Source organism: Sciurus vulgaris, assembly GCF_902686455.1.
Source record: "Sciurus vulgaris genome assembly, chromosome: X".
Taxonomy (NCBI): domain Eukaryota; kingdom Metazoa; phylum Chordata; class Mammalia; order Rodentia; family Sciuridae; genus Sciurus; species Sciurus vulgaris.
The window spans coordinates 123937840-123964509 of record NC_136471.1 but is presented as its reverse complement, the minus strand read 5'-3'; the positions used below and the strand labels follow the sequence as shown (position 1 = coordinate 123964509).

The following is a 26670-nucleotide window of genomic DNA, read 5'->3' as shown; positions in this document are numbered from 1 at the left end:
TCTATACTAATTAAGCAGTAATGCTCCAATCCTCCCTACCCCCAGTACCTAATATTTTCTGTCCATTCTACTCCAGAGTAGTACCTATCTATTTTCTGTCTCTATGATTTTGCCTATTCTGGATTTTTCACTTTACTAGAATAGGACAGTGTCCTTTTGTGTCTGGTTTCATTTTCTTAGCATTGTTTTCAGGATTTTTCATGTTGTAGCACATATCAGAACTTCATTTCTTTTTTAAAAAATATTTTTAGTTGTAGATGGACACAATATCTTTTATTTCTTTATTTTTTATTTGGTGCTGAGGATCAAGTTCAGTACCTGACACATGCTAGGCAAGCGTTTTACCACTGAGCTACAACCCCAGATCAGAACTTCATTTCTTTATGGTTTAATAATGTTCCATCATATATATAGACTACATTTTGTTTATCCATTCATTTGTTGGTGTACACTTGGGTTGTTTCCATCTTTGGCTACTGCAAATAATGCTGCTACGAACATTCATACACAAGAATTTGAGTCTTTTTTTTTTTCCAGTTCTTTTGGGTATATACCTAGTAGAATTCCTGGGTCATATAACTATGTGTTTAACATTTTTTGGCCTACTGGTTTTTATGTTTTGATCTTGTATTGTATAACTTTGCTAAATTTGTTAGCTCTGATAGGTTTTTTGTAAATTCTCTAGGATTTTCTATGTATATTGTCTGTGAAAAAGGATAGTTTTACTTATTCATTCCAAATTGGCATCTTTCTTTTCCTTGTCTAATTGTTCTGACTAGAACTTCAAACACAATATTAAAAGTTGTGAAAGTGAGCATTCTTGTCTTGTTCCTGGTGTTTGGAGAAGGCTTTCAATCTGTTACGGTTTAGTGTGCATATTTAGCTGTGGGTGTTCACCTGTAGTCCCAACTACTTGAGATGTTGAGGTTGGAATATCTCTGAAGCCCACAAGTTCAAAGCCAGCCTGGGCTACATAGTGAGATCCCATGTTAAAAAGTCCTTTATCAGGTTGAGGAAGTTGTCTTCTATGCAGGGGAGGGTAGGTGGGCAATTTAAATTGCACAACTTTTTCTTATCACAGGCAGCTGCTTCCTTCACCAAGCCTTTTCTCCCAGCCTGTGGTGTATCCTTTCACTCTTATAACACTTCTTTAGCAGACAGTAGTTTTTAATTTTAATGAAATCCAATTTGATCATTTTTTTTCTTCGTAGACAATCCTTTTGTGTCACAAACTGATCACTAAACTCAAGGTCACTTACATTTTTCTACGTTATGTTCTGGAAGTTTTATAATTTTGCATTTTACATTTAGGTCTGTGATCCACTTCGAGTTAATTTTTCTAAAAGTTGTAAGGTCCATGTCTTAACTTTTTTACATACACAGAACTAGCAACATTTTGTTAAAAAGACTTCTTTCTCCATTGGATTGGCTCTGTTCCTTTGTCAAAGATCAGTTCACAGTATTTGTGTTGTGTCTTTTTTTTTTTGATTTCTGTTGTGTTCCATTATCTGTTTCTTTGTTCTTCATCAATACTATACTGTCTTGATTTCTGTAGTTGTAGTAAGACTTGAAGTTGGGTAGTATCAGACCTTTGATTTGTTGTTCTTCAGAATCATGTTGACTGTTCTAGGTCTTTTGCCTTTCCATAGAATCTTTAAAATCAGTTTGTTCGTATCCACAGAATAGCACCCTGAGATTTTGATTAGGATTGCATTGAATCTGTGGATCAAGTTTGAAAGAATTGACATTTTAACTATATGGAGTTTTCCAGTCCATGAACACAGAATGTCTCTCCATTTATTTAGAGCGTTTTTGATTTCTTTCAACAATGTTATATAGTTTTTCACATACAGATCCTACAAATATTTTGTTAGATTTATACCTAAGTACTTCAAATATTTCTTCTTATCTCATTTTTCTTCTTCTGGTATTTTAGTGACACGTGTTATACTTTTTGTAATCTTTCCATAATTCTTGGATATTCTGTTCTGCTTTTAAAAATTCTTCTTGTTACATTTTAGTTTGGGAAGTTTCTATTGACATATGTTTAAGTTTTCTAGTTCTTTCTTTGGCTATGTCCAATATACTTGATGAATCCCTTGAAGGCATTCTTCATTTTTGTTACAGTGATTTTGATTTCTAGCATTTTCTTTTAATTCTTCCTTAGAGTGCTATATGCTTGCATTACTGTTCTTGCATGTTGTCTGTTTTTTTCCCCCACTTGAGTTCTTAACATTAATTGTAGTAATTTTAAATTCCCTATCTGATAATTTCCAAATCTGCCATATCTTAGTTTTGTTCAGATGCTTAACTTTGTCTTGCCTCTCTGCATGCCTTGTCATGTGTGTGTATGTGTTTAAGATACATATGATGTATTGGATAATAGGCCTTTAGTGTAAGGTTTTCTGAGAGAAAAGTAGGAGCTAGGCCATTTTCCATTTTTAATGTTTGTTGTAGTCTTCATTTCCCTTTAATGTTTTTGGGTGGCTCCCCCCCATTTTTCCTGCCCCTTTTTCTTTGGGTTTCCCTAAGCATTCTTTTGTAAATAGTGTCACTTTCAGTGGCCATCCATGTATCCATCCATCCACTGTACTGGAACCCTGTTGAAATGGTGGAAGAGTACAGGGAAGGAAAAGTGTTCGATTCATTCTAACTGGACCTGAGTTCTCAACTACACCCTTCAAAAGTGTCTTAGGGCTCCCCCTCCTATTTTTTCCCCCTCCTATTAGGTGAAACAAGAAGACATGAGGGGCTGTAGTTGGCTAATTCTCCTTCTCCCAGGACATAACAGGCTATGATAAAAATTTTTTTTTTGGAGCGTTGGTCTTTTCTATGAAGAACATTCTGAGCTTATTTCAAAACCATTACTCTTACCTGGGCATGGTGACTCATACAGATTTGGGAGGCTAATTCTGGGGGATCACAAGTTCAAGACCAGCCTTAGCAACTTAACAAGGCCCTAAGCAACTTAGCAAGACCCTGTCTCAAAATAAAAAATAAAAAGGACTTGGGATGTGGCTTAGTGGTTAAACACCCCAGGCTCAATCCCTGGTACTAAAAAATTTAAAATAAAAGAACATTACTTTTCCCTTGGGTACATTTCAGAGTGGTTAACTTTTCCCCTCCCTGCCCAAAATAAGAAATTGTTTGTTTGTTTAGTTGAATCTTACCCTTGGGCATTTTTCAAAATGGTTACTTTTCTTCAAGGGGAGGAAATTTTCCTTGACTCCTCATAGTCAGAACCTGGTTGAGATTCCTGGAGGTAAAGATACAAGAGTGTGGAAGACTTCTTTCCTAAAATTGAATCCTCAGAAGTTCTCATCTGCAATTTTGTCTTATTTAGCCTTTATCAAAATTATTGTTTAAATTTTCTTATTGTTATATTACTCCAGTCCCTTCTGCTTCAGGAAAACTGATCTTGGACATGATTCTCTTATTTGCCTGTTTCTAGATATTAGGAGGCTTGTTTGTCCTGTGACCTCAATTCTCTGATGAGTCTAAGGAAAGTTACTGCTTTTCAATTTGTTAGGGTTCCCCTCACCTTTTTGTAAGGACAGGAATGATAATATCCAAAACACTGCATGTGTTGGAACTGAAACTAGAAGTCCTATGTTTATATTTTTAAATTGGAAATATCTTGTCCTGTTTAAAAATAATGTTCTGTAAAAGGTTTTCAACTTTCCTATGAACCTTTTGCTTAGCTGAGATGACTCATCTTCAGTTATTTTCATCCCTTTGAATCTTAGATCTTTGTGTTTTCGTGTGCTTAGTAAGAACTTTTTCAGAACAAAATATTTGAAAAGCTTAAGAACTTAATGTAGTTCTTGAAAATTGCTAATAACTGTACCCTGAATTAACTAGAGCTATTTCACCCATTGATTTCTCTCCCTCTCACACCTTGTGTTTTGTTTTGCTGGATACTTGCTATAAACCATGCTAAAGTAGTTCCGGGGATTCCTTGCTTCACTTGTTATTTCACCCATTTTGTTTTTGAAAAGTAACTCAATTTCTAAGGCATTTTGAAGCCTCTGCAGAGTAGGCACTGTTCAAATTTGAAAACCCAGTGAGAATAAATATGGAACTCTTGTGCTGCTGATGGTTTATTTTCAATTAACCTTAAAGAATATATTAATTATAAACTATAGATCTTAGTGACTTTAGCTTAATAGGATTACTTTCAGAATCTGTGAAATAGAGGACAGTTTGCCTAAAATGTGTTATTTAAGCAACTGAGAAAATACTGTATGTACTTTAAAGCCTTATAATTTGATTACTTGCTAAATTTGCATTTTGAGAGACTTTACTTCTTATCCTCAGATAATAGTTCTGACAAACCTCAGACAATTAAGACATTGTAAATTTTGTTAACCTTGCCCTTTTTTAAGGGCTTTCTTGAATTTTGTTGTTTTTACTGATTCTTACTGTGAAGAACAGCCATTGAACCAAGAAACAAATTAGCTGTATGATATTTAAAATTGCTCATTAGTTGGCAAAGTCTCATCATGTTTAAGAAACACTTTTCTCTTTTAATTTTCCCAGTTGTTTAAAATGAGTTATCTATATTTGGGAATTAAATATTTTTTTGAAGAGAGAGAATTAAAATGTTAAATATCATGAATATAATTTTAGTATACTAAATAAAAATTGCTTTAAAATGATTTGCTATATTGAAACAATTTGGTTGAAAATAATTATTTTTTACCATGTAATAATCAATTATCTGTGGCCTATTGTTTTTTTTTTAAATCTGTGGCCCATTTTAAGGTAAGATGTATTTGTCTAACATGCTCTGAATTAGAGGCAGAAATGTTTCACTCTGCTTTTGCTTTGAGACCTTTCTTATAAAGAAATTTGGGGCATAGGGAGGAAATGGATGAAAACTGGCAGTTCCTCGATTAGTTACATTAGGTGTTATGCATTATACTAAGTTCCATCCTCCCTCAGCAGATCAGCAGATGGTATCAGTGTTGTTCCTCCTAAAAAGGTTGATTTTTTTTTTTAATTAAGCTTTTCATATATTATAATATCCTAAAAAGAAACCCACAAGAATTAACGTAGTGTATTAGTAATTTAGTTTTAACCAAACAAAAAATAAATAAATAAAAATAGAAAATCTTCATCTGCTAACAATTACACTGAAGGTAGGATGGTCTACATTTAATAAATATTTGAATTGAGATCTCTGTTGGTAGGGATCTGATCTCCAATTGCCAGATTATGAGGGAGCAGCACCTCCTCATTTGCCCTGATCTTGCTACTTCATGCTACTGGGACTGGCAGCTGCCCTTGGAAAATGACACTTCATTCACCAAAGCACTCAGGACTGTTGTGCCAGGATTTGATTGCCCATTCCTCTCCCAGAGACTGTCAGGACCAACCCCATCGTTCTTGACATCCTCTTCTACTTTTTATTACCACCAAAATTCACTGATCATCCCTTAGCACAGAATACCATCCTTGTACTTTCTACTCTACATCTCTCACTGTGATCCACTTTTCCCCACCGAGCTTCCCACTGTTCCCTAGAGCTCCCGAACAGTCATTGTAATTTCTCTCATGGCCTCAGTCTTGCCTCAGCTTCACCATATAATCTCGATTTCTGCCCCTAGGCCAGTCTGCTCCTAAGTGGATGCCTGAGGTAGTCCCCCCTTGTGTCACTAGTCTCAGACTATGCTGCTTCTTCCTTTGCCCACTGCTTGGCAATTGCATGGCCTGCCTTTTAGTTCTTTGAATACAGTGAGTTTTTCACCCTTAAAATCTTTCCATACATGACTGCTTTCACAGCACTTTTCCTACTTTTTGCTTGACCAACTGTCCAGTCTGGTCTGGGTTTCCTTTCATTATTCTCTACCAGGGTCTCCTAGTTGTTTTCTTCTTGGCATTTATTTAAACTTGGAATTGTATATTCACTTCTTACTTGGCCTTTCCCCTTTGTTCTAAGATGTACCTTTCTTGCCCACATTTCTGAAATTGGGTTGTATCTTAACACTGTATATCATGATTCCTTTCTGAATGGTAAGTAAAATTATGGTTTATCTTCCAATCACTTATGTCTTAGATCTAATAAAGTACTGTACTTTTTATTTTACAACCCAGAAACATTATCCATGAATTTATTATCCCAGATGACTGAGCATTTTGATAGTTACTATTTTCTAGAAATCCTAGGGGAAGACAAAAAGATCAGTTTACATATATTCATATAAGGTATTTTATCTGTTGTGCAAAGAGAGGGCCATGTAGCTCCCCAGAAGGTTCAGGGCCCCATTAAGACTGTCCATTTTACAATCCTAGTTCTAGTTCTTCTTAGGCATTAAGAGAGCTCCAAAGGCCTGTGATTACAGGCACTGACAAGAGTCACAGACCTTCCTGCTCCAGTTAAATCCTTGGCAGTTGAGCTGCGGGATCTGCTGAGGCTTGCTTCCTGGTTCTGGTGGAGGTCCTCCTGCAGACCCTCCAGCAGCTGGTTTAGGAGTGTAAGGTTGCTGTCTCTGTGAGGCAGAGGCAGGGGTGGGAGGCAATTCCCTTTATATTGCCATCTTGGCTGGATCCTGTTCATTGCTGTTGGGGATCTGCAGCATTCTTGTGTAACCCCCATTCCAATCTTGGAACTGAGGGGCCAGTACTTGAAATAACTTTGGGATCAAGTCCTTCTCTGTGAGCCAGAAGTCAGTCATGCGCATAGCTTGTTCATTGGTGTCTCCCAGCTTTTCATAGTTGAAGAGCTTCTCAGTGTAGCCCCTTATCTTGCCCCCACACACCTGTGATGACTGTATACATTTGTGTCGTGCTAATCATGAGAGCAAGTTCCACAAAAGATGGATGTGGGACTCAGGGCCAAGGCCCAGGCAGTGAAAAAAGTACTGTACTTTTAATTATCTACCCCAGTTGATTCCCCACAAGTAGAGGAATTCTGTCTGTTTTACTCACCAGTAGGAACCAATGCCTGGTACAGTACCTGATACCCAGTAGGCACTGAATAATACAGTGATTGAATATCACCATCTATTTGGGAGGTATTGGTCTTAATTCTTCTGAAGATGCATCAGTCAATATGAGTATGACTTGTTAATATACTAAACAATTGAGATGTTATTTTTTTAAATGTACATTTATTTTTAGTTGTATATGGACACAATGCCTTTACTTTATTTTTATGTGGTTCTGAGGATTGAGCCCAGTGCCTCACACGTGCTAGGCAAGCACGCTACCACTGAGCTATAACCCCAGCCCAATATGTTATTTTTGAAGATTGTTATATTCTGGAATTCTGGAATTTAGATTTGTTTTGTTTCCCCATTTATGTAACTTGTCCCATTAGAGATATGCATGCATGCTGTGCAGGAGTACTTACCATGTGTGAAAATGAATCCCCATAAGCTTTTGCCTGGTGTCAGCAATTTTCTTTCATTAGGGGAAGGAGTGAGGAAGGTATCAAAGACCAGCAGACTTTTAAACTTTTGACAGGTTTTACTCTTGAGCTTACTTTTCTGTTTTATTTAATCTTCCAAGGAGTGCAGTCACTTGGCATGTCCACTTCTTTTAAGTGAAAGAGTAGCAAACATGAGTGTTTTATTCAGCTTTTTGACTGCTGTGACCAAAAAAATCTGACAAGAATGATTTTAGAGGAGGAAAAGAGTTCATTTGGGGCTTGTGGTTTCAGAGGCTCAGTCCGTAGATGGCTGACTCCACTCATCTGTCCCGAAGATGAGGCAGCCACACCACAGTTCTGGAAGGGTGTGGCAGAGGAAAGCAGCTCAGGACATGACAATCAGGAAGCAGAGAGAGACTAAGCTCAGCTCAGCAGGGACAAAATATATACCCCAAACTATAACAGTGAGTGATTGGAGGGCCTTCTCCCTGCCATCTCCCAGATAAGTTTTAAGCCACTCTACAGCTGGAGAGGGAAGTCATGGCTCTTAGTCCTTTTCATTTTTTGAATCCTGCTTCTTCTGTGACCAGTGTTTCCCAATCTCTCACGTGTACTTCTGGGTCCTGCAGATCACGTTTGTGTCTGTGCCCACACTCTTGTACCTGATGTATGTGTTCTATGTGATACGAAAAGAAGAGAAATCAAACAAACAAGAGGAAAGGTTCAGGGTTGCCCAAACTGATGGTATCATTGTAGAGATGCACTTGTAAGAAATAGAAATAGAGAAGTTCAGTATGGCATTGAAGAACACCAGAAGGTGAAAATTGCAAGGTGGCGGGGGATTGTTGCAAACCTATACCATGGTATGTTCTTTAATTCTGTCTTCGAGGTGGCCTTCCTGCTGCTCGTCCATTAGTACATCTATGGATTCAGTCTGAGTGTGGTTTACACTTGCATACAGGACTCCTGCCCACTTCAGACATCCTCTTGATGTTGGCGGTTGCCTTGAACATCATTAAGTTGTTCTGTTTTATTTAAGAGCATTAAGGATCATGTGAAAGATCAAGAGAGTGATCTATACAGTGATACAACTGGTCTGCAGAGTTCTTCCAACAGCTCCCCATCAACTTTTTTCTGCCATGACTCCTCTTTGGGGTCAGATGGTTGCTTCAAAAAGAAATAGCTCTTCCTGCCACAGTTGCAGTGAGCAAAACCATGCCAGATACAATGCATAGCAGGATCAAAGAGGGCAGGCAGTTTGTGCCATCTGTGACTTGCACTCATATCCTTTTGGTTTCCCTGCTGATAATAGAATTATTGAAAAGAAAAGAAAAAAAGACCTAGATCCTGGGCACTGTCCATTTTAGACCAGCAATTGTCCTGAAGAACCAGCAGTCAGGCCAGCAGCATCCTAATAACCTAGGCATTGAGTTTTGTGAGAGAGCATCATGAGTTGAGTTTCCTCGATTGCCAAAGAGAAGGTGGGTGCAGTAGTATACCTTTGCTCTAGTGCAAATGGTGCTCCACAGCCTTAGGTTGTAAGACCTAGCAGATTCAAGACATTAGACCACCAGGGCTCCTTGGGGGGTGTCTGGAATAGGAGAATGGAGGGAGACAAATGAATGGGAGTGTGTGTGGGTATTTGAAGTGATTGACTCGGGGTTGGGTGTATAGCTCATTGGTAGAGCTGACATGCACGAGGCCCTGGGTCCAGTCCCCACTACCACAAAAATAAATAAAATGATCAACTCCAAGAACTTAAATCCTAAATAAAAGTCATATTAAGTGATATATCAAGAAGGTCCTTTTTTCTCTCATATTCCCCTAAAGTAGTTCAGTGAATGTAAGTGATTTGCCATGTTTCAATACAAGCAGGGTACAGTGTAAACTCATGAACAGAGAGTTTAAAATAATACACAACCCCTGTTCAAATTCAAACCTTTCTCTTGGAATTTGTGGTGTGGGCCAATACTATGTTTACATAATTGCTGTAAAAGTTCTTTTTTTCCCCCTAAAATACTTCCCCCCATCCATCATATTATGTACACTAGTTCTGTTGTTTATTATTAGAGGGTTTATTTATTTTTCTCTTTTGTGGACTACAGCAGTGATTCTATTGCTTACACTCCTGAAATGTAATCATGCTCAAATGATAGAATTTTAGTACTATAAGCAGTACTCATTAATGTGAGAAACTTAAAAGAAATGCTTAGAGCTGGACTGTTAAATGTGCTTACGTGAATTTGGCAGTAACTGATATTTCTTAACTTTGTTCTACTTACTGCACATTAATTCAGGTCTTGTATTCTGCTAGGTTTGGCAGTCTGTCTTTTGGGATGACTGGCATTTTTGATGTTTGTGCTAAAATTTTATTGGAAAGCAAGAGAGGTTAAAGGAGGTTTGAGCGGTACCTGTGTGACTAATTCATTTGAAATGTATAAAGACATTCTTTAAATTTTTACAGGGCCTTTGTTAAAGCTCATCACAGATGATTGGTGAAAATGGCTGAGCTTCATACCTTTGTTCTTGCACGAGAGCTACATACATACACAATTTTGTACAATGAGAAATACTGACTTGCTTACCATTTGATGTTAAGTGACTGTCACGTTCAGCTTCATTGCATGCAGTGCAGATCTAGTCTAGTCTGTTCTAGAGTTCTTTATTCAATAAAATTTTGAGAGAGAAACCTGCATGTTTGCTGCCTCTAGAAGCTTCTGTCTATGCTGAACTTTCCTAATCTTGAACTTTTTGTTGGTGCGTCTTAATTTAAGCAAAATATACTAGAATGAGAATTTTAGGAATGGAATTGTAGTGACTGCATGACAGAAAGTTTTGGTATTTGCATCTTTCAGTGTAGCAGGATCACAGACCTATCTACTCTTCATCAGAAGTTTCTCCTACCCCATCCCCCAACAGGGAGCAGGGGGAGGATACAAGGACAACTCAAACCTGCCAGTCCACAGCACCTTGCTCTGGCAGATCTTTAGATAGTATTATTTGGGAAACCTAGTCTTCTGGTCAAAGGTTGAGTTTGAGTCAGATTTCCTTCTCACAAACCACTTTGTGCCTGCCTAGCATGCAGGAGCCCCTGAGTTCAATCCCTAGTACCACAAAATACTCTGGTTTTATCCTTCCTTCCTTCCTTCCTCCCTCCCTCCCTCCCTTCCTTCCTTCCTTCCTTCCTTCCTTCCTTTTATTTTCCTGGTTTTCAGGAATTTTTAGGGTTCCATCTTAATTTATATTGTCTTAGAGTATATCAGTTTGTATTGTATTCTTCATCATCCAGCTAGATATTACAATAGGCATATAGAATTTATCATAATCTTTTATTAAGGAATTTTATCACTCAAGCAAAGTATAGGAAACTTGCTTTCATTTAGATCTCTTTATTCTCCCTACTTTTTAAATATTATATGTATCAAATATTTCCCAAATGTCCTCCACCGATATCACCCTGCAGAGAGTTGGACAGGCTCTCTATTCAACCATTGCTGACATGGATTGGGCCAGTTTTCAGTTTTCCATTTAGCTGGACTACAGTAGTTATACTGCATTTTTTATTTCATTTCATTTTTATACATTGAACATCATATTAGAGGATGTTATAATTTATAATTTTTGCTTTAACCATCAAATATGATTTATCAAACTCAGGAGAAAAAAGGATAGTCTTATATCCCCTGCCTTTGTGTAGCCCATTGTGATGTTCTTTTTTTTCTTGGGTTCCAAACCTCTTTGGTTATCATTTATTTTCTGTTTAGAAAACTTCCTGTAGTTATCTTTAAGGGTAGGTTTGCTAGCAACTACTCTTAGTTTTTCTTCTTCTGAGAATGTGTTTATTTCCCCTTCTTTCCTAAAGGATATCTTTGCCTAATAGAATTCTTGGTTGACAGTTCTTTGCTTTCAGCACTTGAACAGTGGACCAGTTCCTTTTGGCTTCTGTGATATCTGATGAGAATGCACTGACATTCAAATTATATTTCTCCTACAGGTAGGATGCTGGTTTTAGTTTTTACAAGTTTGAATATGATGTGTTTTGGTAAGGATTTCTTTGGGTTTATTCTGTTTGGAATTTGCTCAGGTTCTTGAATCTGTAGGTTTATCTTTTGCCAAATTGGAAGTTTTCCAGTCATTAATTCTTTGAATGTTTTCTCAGGTCTGCTCTGTTTGTCCTCTTGTTCTGGGAATCCAGTGACTTGAATATTAGGTCTTTTGTTGTAGTTCTATGTGTTCCCGAGGCTCTGTTCATTTTTTCCCTATTTCCTCCCTGTTTTTAAGGTTAGATCTTTTCTGTTCTACCTTTAAGTTCCCTGATTCTTTCCTCTGTCTTCTCCATTCTGTTGAGCCCACACATTAAGTTTTTTAATTTCAGTTATTACACTGTATTTTTTATTTCATGAAGCTTTTGTTTTTGTTTTTGTTTCTGTACCAGGGATTGAACACAGGGGCACTCACCCCCTGAGCCACATCCTCTTTTTTTGTGAGTTGCTTAGGGCCTTGCTAAATCCTCCGACCTCAGCCTCCAGAACTGCTGGGATTACAGGCATGTGCCACCACGTTCAACATGAAGTTTTTTTTTTTGTTGTTGTTGTTGTTGTTTTGTTTTTTAATCTCTATCTTCACTGAGAGTTCCTCCCTCCCCCCCCCCTTTGATTCAAGTGTGTTGGTGATTGTTTATTATTTGTGTGATGGCTGCTTTGAAATATATGTCAAATAATTCTGACTTCTTCATAATCTCTGTTGACATATCTTTATTCACAGGGGTACTGGGGATTGAACCCAGGGACACTTTACCACTGAGCTACATCCCCAACCCTTTTTATGTTTTATTTTGAGACAGGGTCTTGCTAAGTTGCTGAGACTCACCTTGAACTTTCCATCCTCCTGCCTCAGCCTCCCAAATCACTGGGACTATGGGCACGCACCACTGCACCTTACAGTTGACATTTCTTAATGGTCTTTTGTGCACACTGAGATTTCCCTCCCTCTTCACATAACTGGTAGTTTTCTTTTGAAACCTGGACATTTTAAATATTATGTTATTAGATTCTGGATATTTAATCTTCTGTTTTGGCTCTCTCTGACATCCCTCTGACAAGGAGGAGGGTATACTAGGTAAAGGTGGAAGTTCAGTTTCCTCATTCCAACTCCATTGACACCCACTGGGTGAGAATACTTGTTACTGCTTGCTGTGGATGGGAGCTTCAGGAGTGCCTTATTACTGCTTCCCACAAGGCCTCCACGGGTACCACCCTGGCAGAGGCTTGGACAAGCTCTTTACTCAGCCATTGCTGGCATGGATGGGGCCACAGTTTTCACTGTTGTTTGGTTGGAGTAGAGTGGTTTATTACCTAAGTTTTCAACCTTGCTTGACTTCTCCTTTCCTGTTCCCTTAACTAGGGAGAACAGACTTACTGGGGCTATTTTTTGTTTGTGCCAGGGCATTTCGTGGTTACTTGGTGAAGTAGTTTTATTAGAGTTGCTTTAAAATCCTCATCAGATAGTTCCAACATCTAGTTTATCTCAATGTTGTGGTCTCTCAGTTGTCTTTTCTCATTCAAGTTGTGATTTTTCATGGTTAATGATGAGTGACTTTTGAAAGTATTTTAAAAAATTTTTGGATAGTACCAGACTCTGGATCATATTTAATTTTTTTTTTTTTTAAATAAAGCAAACAGCCACACTCTTGAGGTATAGCAAAAGAGTTGGGTAGATGTGTGTGTTCAGCTTCCTGTTTGGTCCCACCGATACAACCTCTGCAAAAGTATTGACAGGTGGAGTGGATGTTTAACTCCTCACTTGACCCCATGGACACCTTTCCGGTAGAACTAGACCACTGATTCTCACTGCTTACTGCCTCTGCTCTGTCCTACAGACAGTACCCTGACAGGGGAGCCACATTGTTGCTGCCTGATGGGAAAAAGATCAGTGAGCCCACTAGGTGGGGAAATTTGAGCACTGCCTCCTGCTGTGTGTATGTGTGTGTGTATTTTCCTACTTAGCTCCACTGAAACTTCACTGGGACTGGTACAGTTTTCCATTGGTGTTTGCCTGGGAAGGGTAGATAATGCTCAAAAGATTTTCTGTGATTGGTCCTTTGGCTGGGGGAACAGACTTTCCTTAGAGCTTTTTTTGTTACTCACCTGTCTGTAGTTCTGCTGTTGGAGTTGTATGGGAGACAATAAGGAAACCCAGGGCGCTCACTGCCATGTTGTTTCTCAAGCTCTGAAGTCTTTAGGCAGTCTGCATGTTCTTCCATCTTGTCTTCTTATGCTTATTTATATATTACAGGGATTTTTTAGTTTTAAGAAGAAGGAACTGGGAGGAATGGGGCTACTCCATCTGGACCAGAACTACAAATCTCCATGTATGTGTGTTTAATATATAAGAAAATTTTAAATTAATTCTGCAAACAATATTTTATATGATAATAATATTAGTTCATTCTTCAAATATACTATGCATCAGCCACGTGCATTACTATGCATTTAGTCACGTGATTGACCCTCATGACTAAAGATCAGACTAAGACATAGTCCTTACTTTGTAATAGCCTATGTTTTGTGGAGTTCAGTGACTTGTTAAATACATTTAGTTTGCCTGTGATGTTGGCGGAAAACACAAGTATTTCCCCCATTTTTGTAATGCTGGGGATTGAACCCAGGGCCGGGGACACAGTTTTTTATTTTAGAAATAAAAACTAAACCTAGCTCCACTCTACCAGGCTTGTGGTATCATCAGGGCTCTTTCCCCTCCTGTTGACTACTATAAGCCTCCTTTGGTTTATGAACTACCAGGTGAATGGGGAGGGTGCCTAGTGCATCATGTCTTATGGTTACTTTGCTTACCATTCTGGTTACCATTAAGTCCTGGGCCAGTAGCTACTATCTAGTAGGCAATGCTTCCCTGAACCCAGCTCCCCAGGTCATGTGCTTAGTGCTCAGGCAGGAGAACTCTCTGTAAGTACCACCGGTCAGGAGTTCTGGACCCCTTCTGCCACATGCAGAAATTGCAGCCCCATGGTCCACTTAGTCCTGGCAGAACTCCACCTCTTCATAGTCTGTTGGACAGAAGTTCAGCTCTATTGCTGCTGTAAAGCTGAGCTCACAAATAACTGTTAAGACTTGTAACCTCCTCCCTCCAACCAAGTGTAGAAGGAATCAAACCTCAGGGATTCAACTCTATTCTCCCTGAGTTTCTTTGGGAACTCGCTTTTGATGATTTGGGAATGCCTAAAAGCTAAAGCATTTTGACCTTTTTCCTTGATTGTGATGATGACAGTGATAATGGTAATGGCATTTATATGACTTAGGCCTATTCTGATCATTTTACTTGTGCCTTCTCATTTACTTCTAATGGTAATATCAGGAATATGGGGTATTATTATCAGTCACAGTTTTCCCAACAAGAAGATTGAGGCACAGAGAGGTTAAGTAAGTTCCTATGGCAACTCACTCAAGTTGTAGTTGGTGAAACCAAGATTTCAGTTCAGGCAGTCTGGCTCCAGAGCTGAAGTTTTTACCCTTCTTTGGAGGTGTGGCAACCTTTGAGTTTCACCTTGCTACATGGTTATTTGAGATCAAGAGTGATGATGTATGTGAAAGAAGTGTTTGTGGACTTCTAAAAGGTATTACACAAATGTAACTAAAGAATGTTTCTATTTGGAAAATTGTTTGTTTTCCTAGAAAAGCATGTAGATAGACTTGGCCACAAGAGTATGAAAAATAACCAGTATATAGCTTCCATTCTCAACTGTTTGGAATATAGTTCCCTAATAAAAAAATTTTTTTTGTTTGTTCCTTTAAGTAGGGCATAATAATTTTATTAGAAATCTGTTCATTTCTGGGGCTGGGGATATAGCTCAGTTGGTAGAGTACTTGCCTCACAAGCACAAGGCCCTGGGTTCAATCCCCAGCACCAAAAAAAAAAAGAAAGAAAGAAATCTGTGCATTTCTGTCCAGTTGTTTAGAGCTCAATATAAAATATAACATTATATTTGGTTATGCACATCTATTATATAGCATATTTCTTTATACATTTGTAATAATTTCTGTTGTTTTAGCATCCCCTTTGTTCAAATACAGCTAGTAGAATAACTAGAAGGACATGTTTCACAAGTCATTATGTCATTTAAACATGCCAAGTCTGTTTAAATTCTACTTAAGGGACTTATTGTAAAGCAGTTATAAAGTAGCCAAGTTCCTCTGTTCAGAAAGGATTCATGCTGCCCTTTACCTTGCTTTTTCAGTTAAAATGTTTAAATTTTTCATTCATTCGAAATATGGAATCAAGTTCCATTTACATACATATTCTATGTATCTGGTACTATAATCTTAGAGTTTTGTTCTATTCCATATAAACACAGAGTATTGAATATAAATTTTCTGCTGTGCTTTGTTAGGGATTTAAGCATAATGTCTCTTAAAGTCATCCATTAATTTGCATTTTTTCATATCTTTGACTATTAAATTTCTACAGGCACTTAGCCACTGTGATTTATTGGGAGCAGATTTTTTTTAAATTCACACTGATTTATCTTCTACACCATTTGAATACATTTTGTTGATATAAAAATATTCTTTGTTAGTTCTAGTTCAAGAGAAAACCTAGGAGTGAGCTTTGAAACTTCAAATTAATTCATCAAGCAGACATTTGTTAAAGCACCTGCTGTAGTGAATCTTGATGGGTGTTCAGGACAGTGGACTGAGAAGGACATGGTCAACAATTATGGAGAGCCTACCATTTAGAAGGAAAAGGCTCATGACGGCAGTGATTGGGTATACTCTCTGCCTTTGAATTCACAGACAGAGAATAGAAATGTAAAAAAAACAAGACATTCATTTTAAAAGTCAGGCATTCCTTTTAACAAAATAATCATTTAAGTCCATCTGCCATGTTTTTAATATGATTTTCATATCTCATTTCTTTGCCCAGTATGTCCCTTGTTTCATTCCTTCTTGGTCACTGTAAGAGGTGCTTGGAATAACCAAACTGTCCAGTTCATCCATCCCATCCTTTTGGGGACCTTTCTGCTAAGTCTTAAGGGCATAGAGTTAAATGAGGCACTTACTCTTACAGATCTTAACTACTGTCTGGCCAGGTTAGATTCCAGGGAAGTTGAAGAAAGTGCTTGCTGGAGGTGTGGATAGGGTACCTAGGAATCATAAAATAAGAGTATACAAAATAAGCCAATGTATCCTACAGTTCTTCCCAAAGGAGGGGATTGAAGGTGAAGTAGTAATGAAGTAGAAATGGGAGAGCTGGCTTCTTGTCATTTAAGGAAAGCTGAAATGTCTCTTCTTTGGGGTATTTTGCTACCCGAAGGGACACTATTGGTTGCCCATTTTGTTTTCCACTAGAAGCAGTTGTCTTGTTCTGTTACTTGCTTACTTTAGTATGTCTTGTCCTTCCGGAATGTAACCTCCATGAGAAGAAGGACACTCTTGCTCCTACTCCCTATGCATATCCAGTGCTTGGCACAGTGTCTGTCACGTCGTAGGAGCTTGGAAAATGTTTGTGAAATGAATGAAGAAAGAATGAATGAATGCTTAAGGAGTGTGTGGAAAGAGAAGAAAGTACAGGTGAAGGCTCAGCTAAGAAACTGCAAATATTTAGGTGTGATAGGAGCGAGGGACCTTTTCCTTAAAAGTTATGAGGTAAAGCATGGAATTAGAACTTTATCTTGTAAAGCTTTGGAAAGCCATCAGGCTACATGGTATGTAATATATCATTCTTTTCCTGAATTCTTGTGATTGACAGCCAAGTGTATTTTTAAATATCTATTATGTACAAAATGATGACCTCACTAAAACCTTTACTATTCAAAAGTACTATTCAAAGAGAATTTTAACACTCTGTGTCAGTGATCTTCTTTTTTTTCCCTGTGAGATCAACCATTTTGGTCCACATATGAGCAAGATTATGTGGTACTTCCTGTGCCTGACTTATTTCACTTAACATAGTGACCTTTAGTTCCATGATGTCTCAGATGACAGGAATTTTTCTTTTATGGCTGAACAGTATTTCTTTGTGTATATGTACCACATTTTCTTTATCCATTCACCTGTCAATGAACACTTACTTAGGTTGATTACATATATTTCCTATTGTGAATAATGCTACAGTAAATATGGGAATGCAGATGACTCTTTGACATACTGATTTCATTACCTTTGGCTGTATACCTGTAGTGGGATTGTTGAATCATATGGTGGTTCTATTTTTAATTTTTTGAGGAGCCTCCATATTCTTTTCCATAATGATTATACTAATTTTCATTCCTTCCAACAGTGTGCAAGGGTTCCCTTTTATTCACATCCTTACCAGCAGTGTCTTTTGTCATTTTGACAATAGCTATTCTTACTAGAGTGAACTGATACCTCATTGTTGTTTTGATTCATATTTCCCTCATAAATAGTGATGCTAAACATTTTTTAATATACCTATTGGCCATTTGTCTTCTTTTAAGAAATGTTTGTTTAGGTTTGTTGCCCATTTTTTACTGGTTTACTTATTTGTTTTCCTATTGAGCTGAGTTCCTTATTTTTCAGTAATATTCTTGACATTAGGTAACCAGACACAAAAATGTTTAAGTTTATAGCATTCTTTGGCTAATTCTCTTGAAACACTTAACTGCTTGAGACTTACACATCACTGTTATTTCAAGGCATTGCCATTTTGAGGAGTTTTGTCTGCTCTTTTTTGCTTTAGTGCTCCAGGTAGCATGTAGAGGTCATCAAGCTTCCTTATGTGATGGTGGTAAATAGTTCTCTTCCAGGCCTATGTAACAATATGTTCAATTCAGCAGACGTTTTATGTATATTTATCATTTACAAGATCCTAGGTTCTTGGACATAAGAACAAACCAGACCAAATTCTTTCAAAAGTATTACATTCTGCTGATTCACATGTGGTCTGGCATTTTCTAATTTTTCCCACAATGCATAGAAGATACAAGGGATTTTCACTAAGTTAGCTAGATATTTTGAAAGTATGTTCTTAAGAAAAGAAAAATTGTTACTATCTATTTGAATGTATTTTTCAGTTTCCTATGTGAATATAGCTATGGCAAAAAGCAGTGACTTGGAACTTTTTCAGATTTTGGTTGTCCTCTTCTGTTTCTATGTCTGCTTATGTGTGAACATATCTGTCAGAACATGTGATGATGGCATCCCTGGAGGAAATTCACTGCAGCACTTGGATATGGAGTTTCTGAGTTTCTCTTGATGTACCTCACAGTCTTTCTTATCTTGTGAGTGTCATAGTGATTGTGCACCTGAGGACCTTGTGCCCTGGTAGCCTGAAGATATTATTATAGAACATAATTCATTTCTTTTAAACTTCAGAGTTTCATTAACCTTGCTTCTATTGTAAAACCAGCTGTATTTCTCATGAATTGGAAAAAATTAAAACTTGTTATGTTGACTATGCTTGCCAGATTTCAGTATTCACATTGTCTTATTTTATAGCAAAATGTAAAATTAGTGTAGCATGGTATTTGTCAAAATCTAGACTTAATAGATTTTATATACATACATGCATGATTTATCAGCATGTTGATGAATATTAGCATAACAGAATCAAACATTCTTAGGAACTAATTTATAACCATTTAATATCTCTATCTTCAGCAGAAGGTATGAGCATATGCATGGTCAGGGGCCTGGTTTCTGTTAGGGCTCCCCAGGAAGCAGTGAATAACTGGCCATACTGTTGTTAGCTATCTATATATTGTTTATGCACAAGTATCTGCAAAAATTAAGTATGCTGACTTCAGTGATATCCACATAACTTACTGGAAAAATTGATCATGAGGAAGTTAGGCCCCCCTTGATAAAAGACTATAGCGAGCTGTTATCTGATATCACTAGTTCAGTAGAACAATAGATTTTTGTCTTCATTTGGACTACGTATTTTTTCACTCTGACCGTAATTTTAAGCCTTTCTTTTCTTATCTAAAATATGTTAATTGGGATGTGTTCCCACTCATCTTTATTCAGGTTTCTTTTAGTGTTTCTTCCTCCTAAAGGAACACCCTTCTATAAACCTTACTTTTCTAAAACTCTGATAGGCTGGCAGAGGACCGTGGAGCAGCCAACACAAAGCTATTGTTTGTGTGTGGCTAAAGACTGGTGATTTTAGAGCATCCTAGACATTTCACACCTATGAAATAGGAATTGGGGTTCTGTACCAGGCACTTCTTGGCTTTCTTCTTCTCTTCTGGAGCGGGATGAAGATCTTTTGTGAGAGGCATGTTCTTGTGGGGCGGTTGTCGCCATGGGAAAAGGCTTAAGGCTTTCTTTGTTTTTTCTTCTATCACTGTATACCTGAATCTTTATATATTTAATAGGGGTAATATTTTTGGAATACCTGGTTAATGTATTTTTGGTCAATAAATTGGTTTTTCTCTCCTTAACTTTTCTTCTATCATGGCTCCAGGAGAGAGCATAGCATGAATGCCACTTTATAGGGGAAATTCCTGAGAATTAAAGGAGAAATGAAAGACAACCCTTTCAGGTACCAAAGCAATGTGGGCAGAAGAGGCAGAGTTAGAGCAGGCCAGAGGACAGGTATGTCTTCACATTCCTCAACACAACCATCTCAGAAAACTGAAATTCTGAGTTTACAGGGGTGTGTATGTTGGGGGTAAAGCCAAAAGCAAGGAAGCTTATGCCCCATTCCTCTCTTGGAACTCAGGGAAGAAACCACCTGCAGAGTTGCCTTATTATAGGTGAAGTAGCAACAGCAGAAGAAACGAAGCATAGTGTGGGTAGGTTGAGAGAAGATTCCTGGGCCTCCTTCAGTTTGTGAGTGACTTCTAAGTACTCAAAGGTACTGCACACCCCAGGTAGCTGGGTTGAGAGTCAATGAACCTGTCAGTGGGGAAGCTGTGTTGAGGGGTATGTGTCAGGTATAAATGAGATTCCAGTGTCTGGATGTCTTCAGCACCAATAAAACTGAGAGGGAGCCTAACCAACTGGGTCAGACTCCTGGGCCTTGAGCCAAGAGACACCAGAGTCTATAGCTCCTGCAGTATTTAGCAATAGCAGCAGCAGCAGCAGCAGCAGGCCTGTATCCAAAATAGAAGGAACCTTGTCTTGGAGACCTGAAAGCCCCTCCCTGCCTTCTGTGAAGTTCTGTTTTCCCACCCTTATCCATACACCCAGCTGCCATCTTGGTAGAGGCAGGAAGAAAGTATGAAAAACTGAGCATTTACCAGAAAGAGATTATAAATCAGAAAGGACTGAGCTACTATAGAATGTAAGTTGAAGTCAAAAGTAGATGCTTAAAAAGCAAGGTTAAATTGATTACACAAAATTGAAAAGCTTTACTTTCTTGGTACAGCTTAGATTTAGTATGCTATAAATTATTGTTCTGTTACAGCAAGATAATCTTTGAGGATATATTTTCTGCATTTAAATTTAAATTTTGTATTCTTTGCTCACAATTGAACATAGCTTAAGTCCAATGATTGTTTGATTGAGGTTGTAGATTGCCTGTATTTGGCATGCCTAATTAATGCTATCTTGGTCTCAATTACATGATCACTAGAAGTAGAACTTTCATTTTCTCATTATCTCTTCATTGTTATAAAATAAGGGCAAAATGAAATAGTAACACAGTTGCATAATATCTGCAGTATAGGTATGATGATTAATATTACCAAATTGAAGGCAGCCTGACAGGCATCATCACCACGTATGTAGTCTTTGAAATTTTCGTTCATTTGCTGTCATGTCATGGTCTGAATTTGATGATGCAAGGTAGCTTGAGGGCATTTACATATAATGCATGAAAGTGTGAATTATGTGAAAATCAAATATATCTCACATTTTGTGTGATAATATGGAGCTAGATTGCATTGACAATCCACCTGCCTGTCCCTTTGCTTTTTATTTTTGCGATGCTGGGGATTACTCAGGGCCTTGTGCACGTGAGGCAAGCACTATACCAACTGAGCTATATCCCCAGCGCCCCCCCAACTTTTTTTTTTAGATGGAGGTCTCTCAGTGTTGTCCAGGATGACCTCCAACTTACAATCTTTATGCCCCAACATTCCAAGTAGTTGGGATTGTGGTCATACACCACTGTGCCCAGCTTGTATCTCCCTTTTTATTAGAAGAGTCGCTGTTGGCTCTGCCAGAGGGATTAGCAAAAATTGTTGTTTAGGTATCTAATTTTTCATCTTAACTACATTTTAGTTTTTGAACATTTTATTAATTAGTCTATAATATGAACATAAAGGTAGCAAATTTATATTAATCTGTAACTATGAGGTGAATTATTTATAAGTGATTCATCTTAAATAACCTAATTGAAGTATCATGTACATACAAAAATGTACCCACTAGGGCTGGAGATAAAGCTCAATGGTAGAGCACTTGCTTAGCATGTCTAAGGGCCTGGATTCAATGCCAGCCCACAAAAACAAACAAATGAAAAAGATATGCCTGATTATATATAATAAGATATACTCATTTTCAGTGTGTAGTTCTGTGTGAACTAGCCCACTTAGCTCATCCTTTGACATTATCAGCCAATGTTTCTTCAGATTATTAGTAATCTACTGATAACAGTTACACTGAGCCATATTAGAAATACTTTAAGAGAGATTTACTTGGTATGTGGGTTTGCATTTATTAATGAAATGGTGTGAGACTTTTATGTGTTTTTGTTTTTATATTTCAAGCATCTGGTCTCGCAGCCTTACTGGAGACTTTTACTTCTAATGTGTAAATAAAAATAGTTCAAGTCTTCATTGTAAGTACTGTGGGAAGTCCAGTGGTCTGAGGGTTTGGGGACCAGGTTACTACACAGCACTGTCAGCAACATAAATATTAATCAGTTACCAATCTCATGACCGTTCTCTCACTGGGAATGTCTCAGTGCAAATTGACATATTTATAGTTATGCAATGGCTTTGTTTTCATTTTACTTTTTGTCAGGCTAGAGGAAATCTTACTAGTTTTGTTACAGAATGGAATAAAGGTGACAGTGAAGGAGAGTCATTTTATTGTTTCAGGTGGAGAAATAAATCACAGAATAATCTTTTTTTTTTTTGTGGTGCTGGGAATTGAACCCATGGCCTTGTGCTTACCAACTGAGCTATCTCCCCAGCCCCCAGAATAATCATTTTTAAATTTAGTGAACCTCTATTATAACTTGATACATATTGGCAACATAGTAAACACAACCATTTTATGGTACTGGTGTGGAAGAAATTTTTGAGGAAGAAAGTAACAGCCATTTTGCAGTGCATTTTTAAGATCTGCAGGAGGCCAGAGTAGCCAAGTAGCAAAAGAGGGTTTGAATCAAGACAGTATCATTTTTTTCTGAACTTTTAAGACCTGATTTAAATCCTACCTACTGAGGGACTTCTGGAGAAGGCTAGATCTGAAGGGTCTTATATTATGTCTCCTGTGTTGTCTTTGTTTTTTGAAACGTTTTAAAGCATAGAAGAACAGATCTATTCTAATATGTCTCCTAGGGAATATACTGTCCTTAAAAAATAAATGTATTTGTAGCCTGCATTCTTGGTTGGCTTGTTTGTTTTTCCTTGTGTACTAAGGAATGTACTATCTTTTATTATGGTAGAAAAAAGTGTTTCTCCGTTAAGCTGTGGTGGAATTAGTAAATGAGGCCCAACAGGAAAGATGAGCTGGGTCAGCAGGATCTGTGCTTTGAATTGGTGACGCAGTATAGTCAGACATTTGCAAGGACTGGCTTTTCATCTTTCTTGCTTAGCACCTTTTTGGCCTTTTCTCTCTCACACAAGCTTGCAGTGTAGAGTCAGACCTTGATCAGGTGTTCATATCAATATGAAAAGGTGGAACTTTGATGCAGGTTATAAGGAAGAGGCGTGTGCTGAGAGAGCAGATGGGCTTCAGACCTCCTCATGGTTGTAGTAAGTGCAGATTGAGCCAGAATTTGAGGGATCATTGAGGGTTGAGTGGGGCAAGGGCAAAGGGAGCAGGCCCTGTAGCAGGAGAGAAAATGAATGGCAAGGATGACTGGGGCTTAGCAAGCAAGGGATACCTGGGGAGAGGGGGCGAGAGGATTGTCCTGATGGCCTTTCCTGCCATCTGGAGGAGCTGTAATAGGGTTGTTTGGTCAGTGGAGTTTGGGGAAAACTTAAGGGGAAATGGTGGGGCATGAAATCAGATGTCCAATTTCGAACACAAAGCATGGTTGCTGGAAGCAAACACATTTGCAGGTAAGGAGGCAAGGGAGTGCTCCAGGTCAGAGTACCAAGGGCTTGACCTAGTAAGGGAGGATTCAGGTAAATTGGAAAAAAGATTTAGAAAGTAAAAACCCACCACCACTTGGTGATAGACTGGATGGATTTGGAGGAACAGGCAAGAGAAAAGTAAAGAGTGATTCTAAATTACTGGCTAGTGTTCACTGAAAAATGGGACAGAAGACAGGCCCAGGTTTAGTGGGGGAAGATGTGAGAATGGTTAGGCATTCTGACTGAATATTTTACACTTGTGTGTTCCCATTTCACATCTTAATGAAAGATTCAAAGAATGCAGATTGATCTTAGGGTAGAAGCAATTTCATATTTAATGGAAATGAAGGAGAAAGAGTTTGTTGTGTAGGAATTTTATCAACTTGATTTGAAGACAGACATTTTCTGTAGGAAGTCTATGTACAAGATCCCATTTCTCACATTTACCTTGTTTTGCTTTATGTGCTATCTCACATTCTTAATAGAGTATTAATATTTTCATCAGACTATACTCCTTTTAGAGGCTTCCTCAGCATGAAGTAATACATTGGGTTTTCCTTTTTCCATAAAATACTCTTAGATACAAATAAATTCAAATTGTGAACTGTCTGGAGTGTACACTAGTGTGTCCTGTGATATCTCCATAATGTGAACCTTAATAACAATTGTTTGAGCTATTGGTGTAGATTTACCAGGACTTGGCTAAATTGGTTTTGGCCAAATGAATTTTTAACAAAAAAGTAAATAATATGTATTAATATATCTTTTAATATATCTCATATAATATTTTAATGGAATCATATTTCAGAAGTTATTGTAAAAGTAATCATTGTTTTATGAAAAATGAGATGAATGTGGGCATTTTAGTGTTAGGATTAATAATCTTAATAATTCTTGAAGAACTGGTCTTTTAATCATCTCTTGTTTAAAATTTATTTTTATAATACAATAATATTTTCAGCAAAGCTTTGCCTGAAATTTCATGATTTCATCCCTGTCAGTTGGTGGATAAGTCCTTAACAAGTGATCAGTCTCACAAGGGGAATATCTGTAGGGGATATCACAACATAGTTAAAATGAATAAATAAAATAGTTTAATGAATAAACTGTTATTAAGTGACTAGTTAAAATGAATAGCAGCATTATTAATATCTGGTACTGGATAATTCTGTGTTGTGGGGACTGTCCTGTGCACTGTAGGATGTATAACAGACCTACTCACTAGATGCCAATAGATCTCTTTCCCCCTTTTGACAACAAAAAGTGGCCCCAGATGTCTTGGAGGGGGACACATTGCCCCAGTTGAGAACCACTGAACTAGATTTAGGTTTCAATTTCAAATGCACATCATTATGTTAAAAAGAAGCTGTTGCAAAAAGATATATACAGTAACATGCTAGTTATATGATTTTTAATGTACAAAACAATAGTGAAAACGTTTATGGGTGAATTCATTAGTAGAAACAAAAATGTGTGATTGGAATGATACATTCCAGCTTCAGGATAGAAGTTACCTCTGGAAGAGGGTATGGGAATGAATGAAGCTATATTTATGACATTTTACATTTCAGAAGGCAAGGGAGAGATCTGAAGCAAATAAGCCAAGATCTGTTCAACTGCTAAATCTGAAAGAAGTGTACTGTTTTTTCTATATATTTGCATGATTAGTCTTTTTTGAACTCCTGTGGCATATTATACAACATTTTGCTGTACTTTTCAACTTTTGTCATGCATTTTTAACTTACTGTCATGCATTATTACACACTAGGTTGTAAGCTTCTGTGTACCTGAGGCAGCTTCATTTCCTTATTCATGTCAAACACAGGATGCAACAGAAAACCTTACCTAAAGCAGAAGCCCAGTAGACATTTGTTAGCTGACAGCTTGAGATGCTCCCCTTTTGGCTGTACTAAATTGTTTCCTTCCTGATTTGGTCTAAGATACTTAAATTTAGCAGTAAATCTAACTTTTAGTATTGACAAACTACAGTAATTTTCAAGTAATAAAAAATATGAGTTACAGCCAGGTGCGGTGGCACACACCTGTAATCCCAGTGACTAGAGTCATGGCAGGAGGATCACAAGTTCAAAGCCAGCCTCAAACCTGATGATCCCTGTCTCAAAATAATAAATAAAAAGGACTGGGGATGTAACTCAGTGGTATAGTGCCCCTGGGTTTAATCCCCAGGATCACCCCCCACACACACACACACAAAGTCACAATCTCCACAGGATTTCTTGAAGAAGTCTAGCTTTATCATTGCATATTATGAACAATGGGCTGGGGATATAGTTCAGTTGGTAGAGTGCTAGTCTCTCATGCACAAGGCCCTGGGTTCAATCCCCAGCACCAAAAAAAAAAAAACAAAAAAAAACCCAATGTTTTATATTTCTGTGTACTTAGCAAACACATTATCTCTGTTATATTCTCCCTGCTATAGAGAATGTACCCTGAGTTTGAGTTACTCTCATTTTATGGTTTTACTTGTAATGTAAAAAATGATGTCAGTTTCAGTTATTTTAGATCTCTATAAAAGAATAAAGATGGAAATAGTGAAATAGTTGTGTGGACTTTTAAGTACATAGATAACAGATATTGTTGGAAAACTATTTGGAAGCTTGGCACAGTGGCACACATCACTGGCACTATAATCCCAGTGGCTTGGGAGGCTGAGACAGGAGAATCACAGGAGTTCAAAGCCAGCCTCAGCAAAAGCAGCCTCAGCAAAAGCACAAACAAACAAACAAAACACCACCATCGGGGGGGGGGGGGGGGAAGGAAAAAGGATTCAGAAATGTTTATTGGTGCTAATATTTTTTTTTTTTTCAGAGAGATGTGGAAAAGAAATACTGATCCCTCCTTGGAAGGTGTATCTTTGTATTTTGTGTTTGTATGCATGCGTGTTTTAGAATCTATCCTTTTTCCACAACATAATTTTTACATGTATGGTTTGCAAAGGTAGTATTACATGCATGGTCATGGTTGAGAAATGACATCCCAGATCAGTCTTACTGAGTTTCAAATGTCACCTCTCCTATGTCTCAGCTGTGTGACCTTGGGGTAAATT

At 37.7% G+C, this 26670-nt stretch overlaps 1 protein-coding gene across 8 annotated transcripts in view; it reads left to right on the top strand.

The window, feature by feature from the left end:
* CDKL5 (cyclin dependent kinase like 5) overlaps positions 1 to 26670 on the top strand; it is a 165006-nt gene that overhangs the window by 70600 nt on the left and 67736 nt on the right. Inside the window, exon 1 of one of the 8 annotated variants that reach the window (XM_079122777.1) lies at positions 10738 to 13742. The exons of 6 other annotated variants lie outside the window; for them this stretch is intronic. In XM_079122777.1, coding sequence (XP_078978903.1) covers positions 13623 to 13742 — 120 coding nt within the window. In that variant the 5' untranslated portion in view covers positions 10738 to 13622. Of the gene's footprint in view, positions 1 to 10737; positions 13743 to 26670 lie in introns of those variants that run through there. One more of the 8 variants, XM_079122783.1, reaches the window with a different exon arrangement.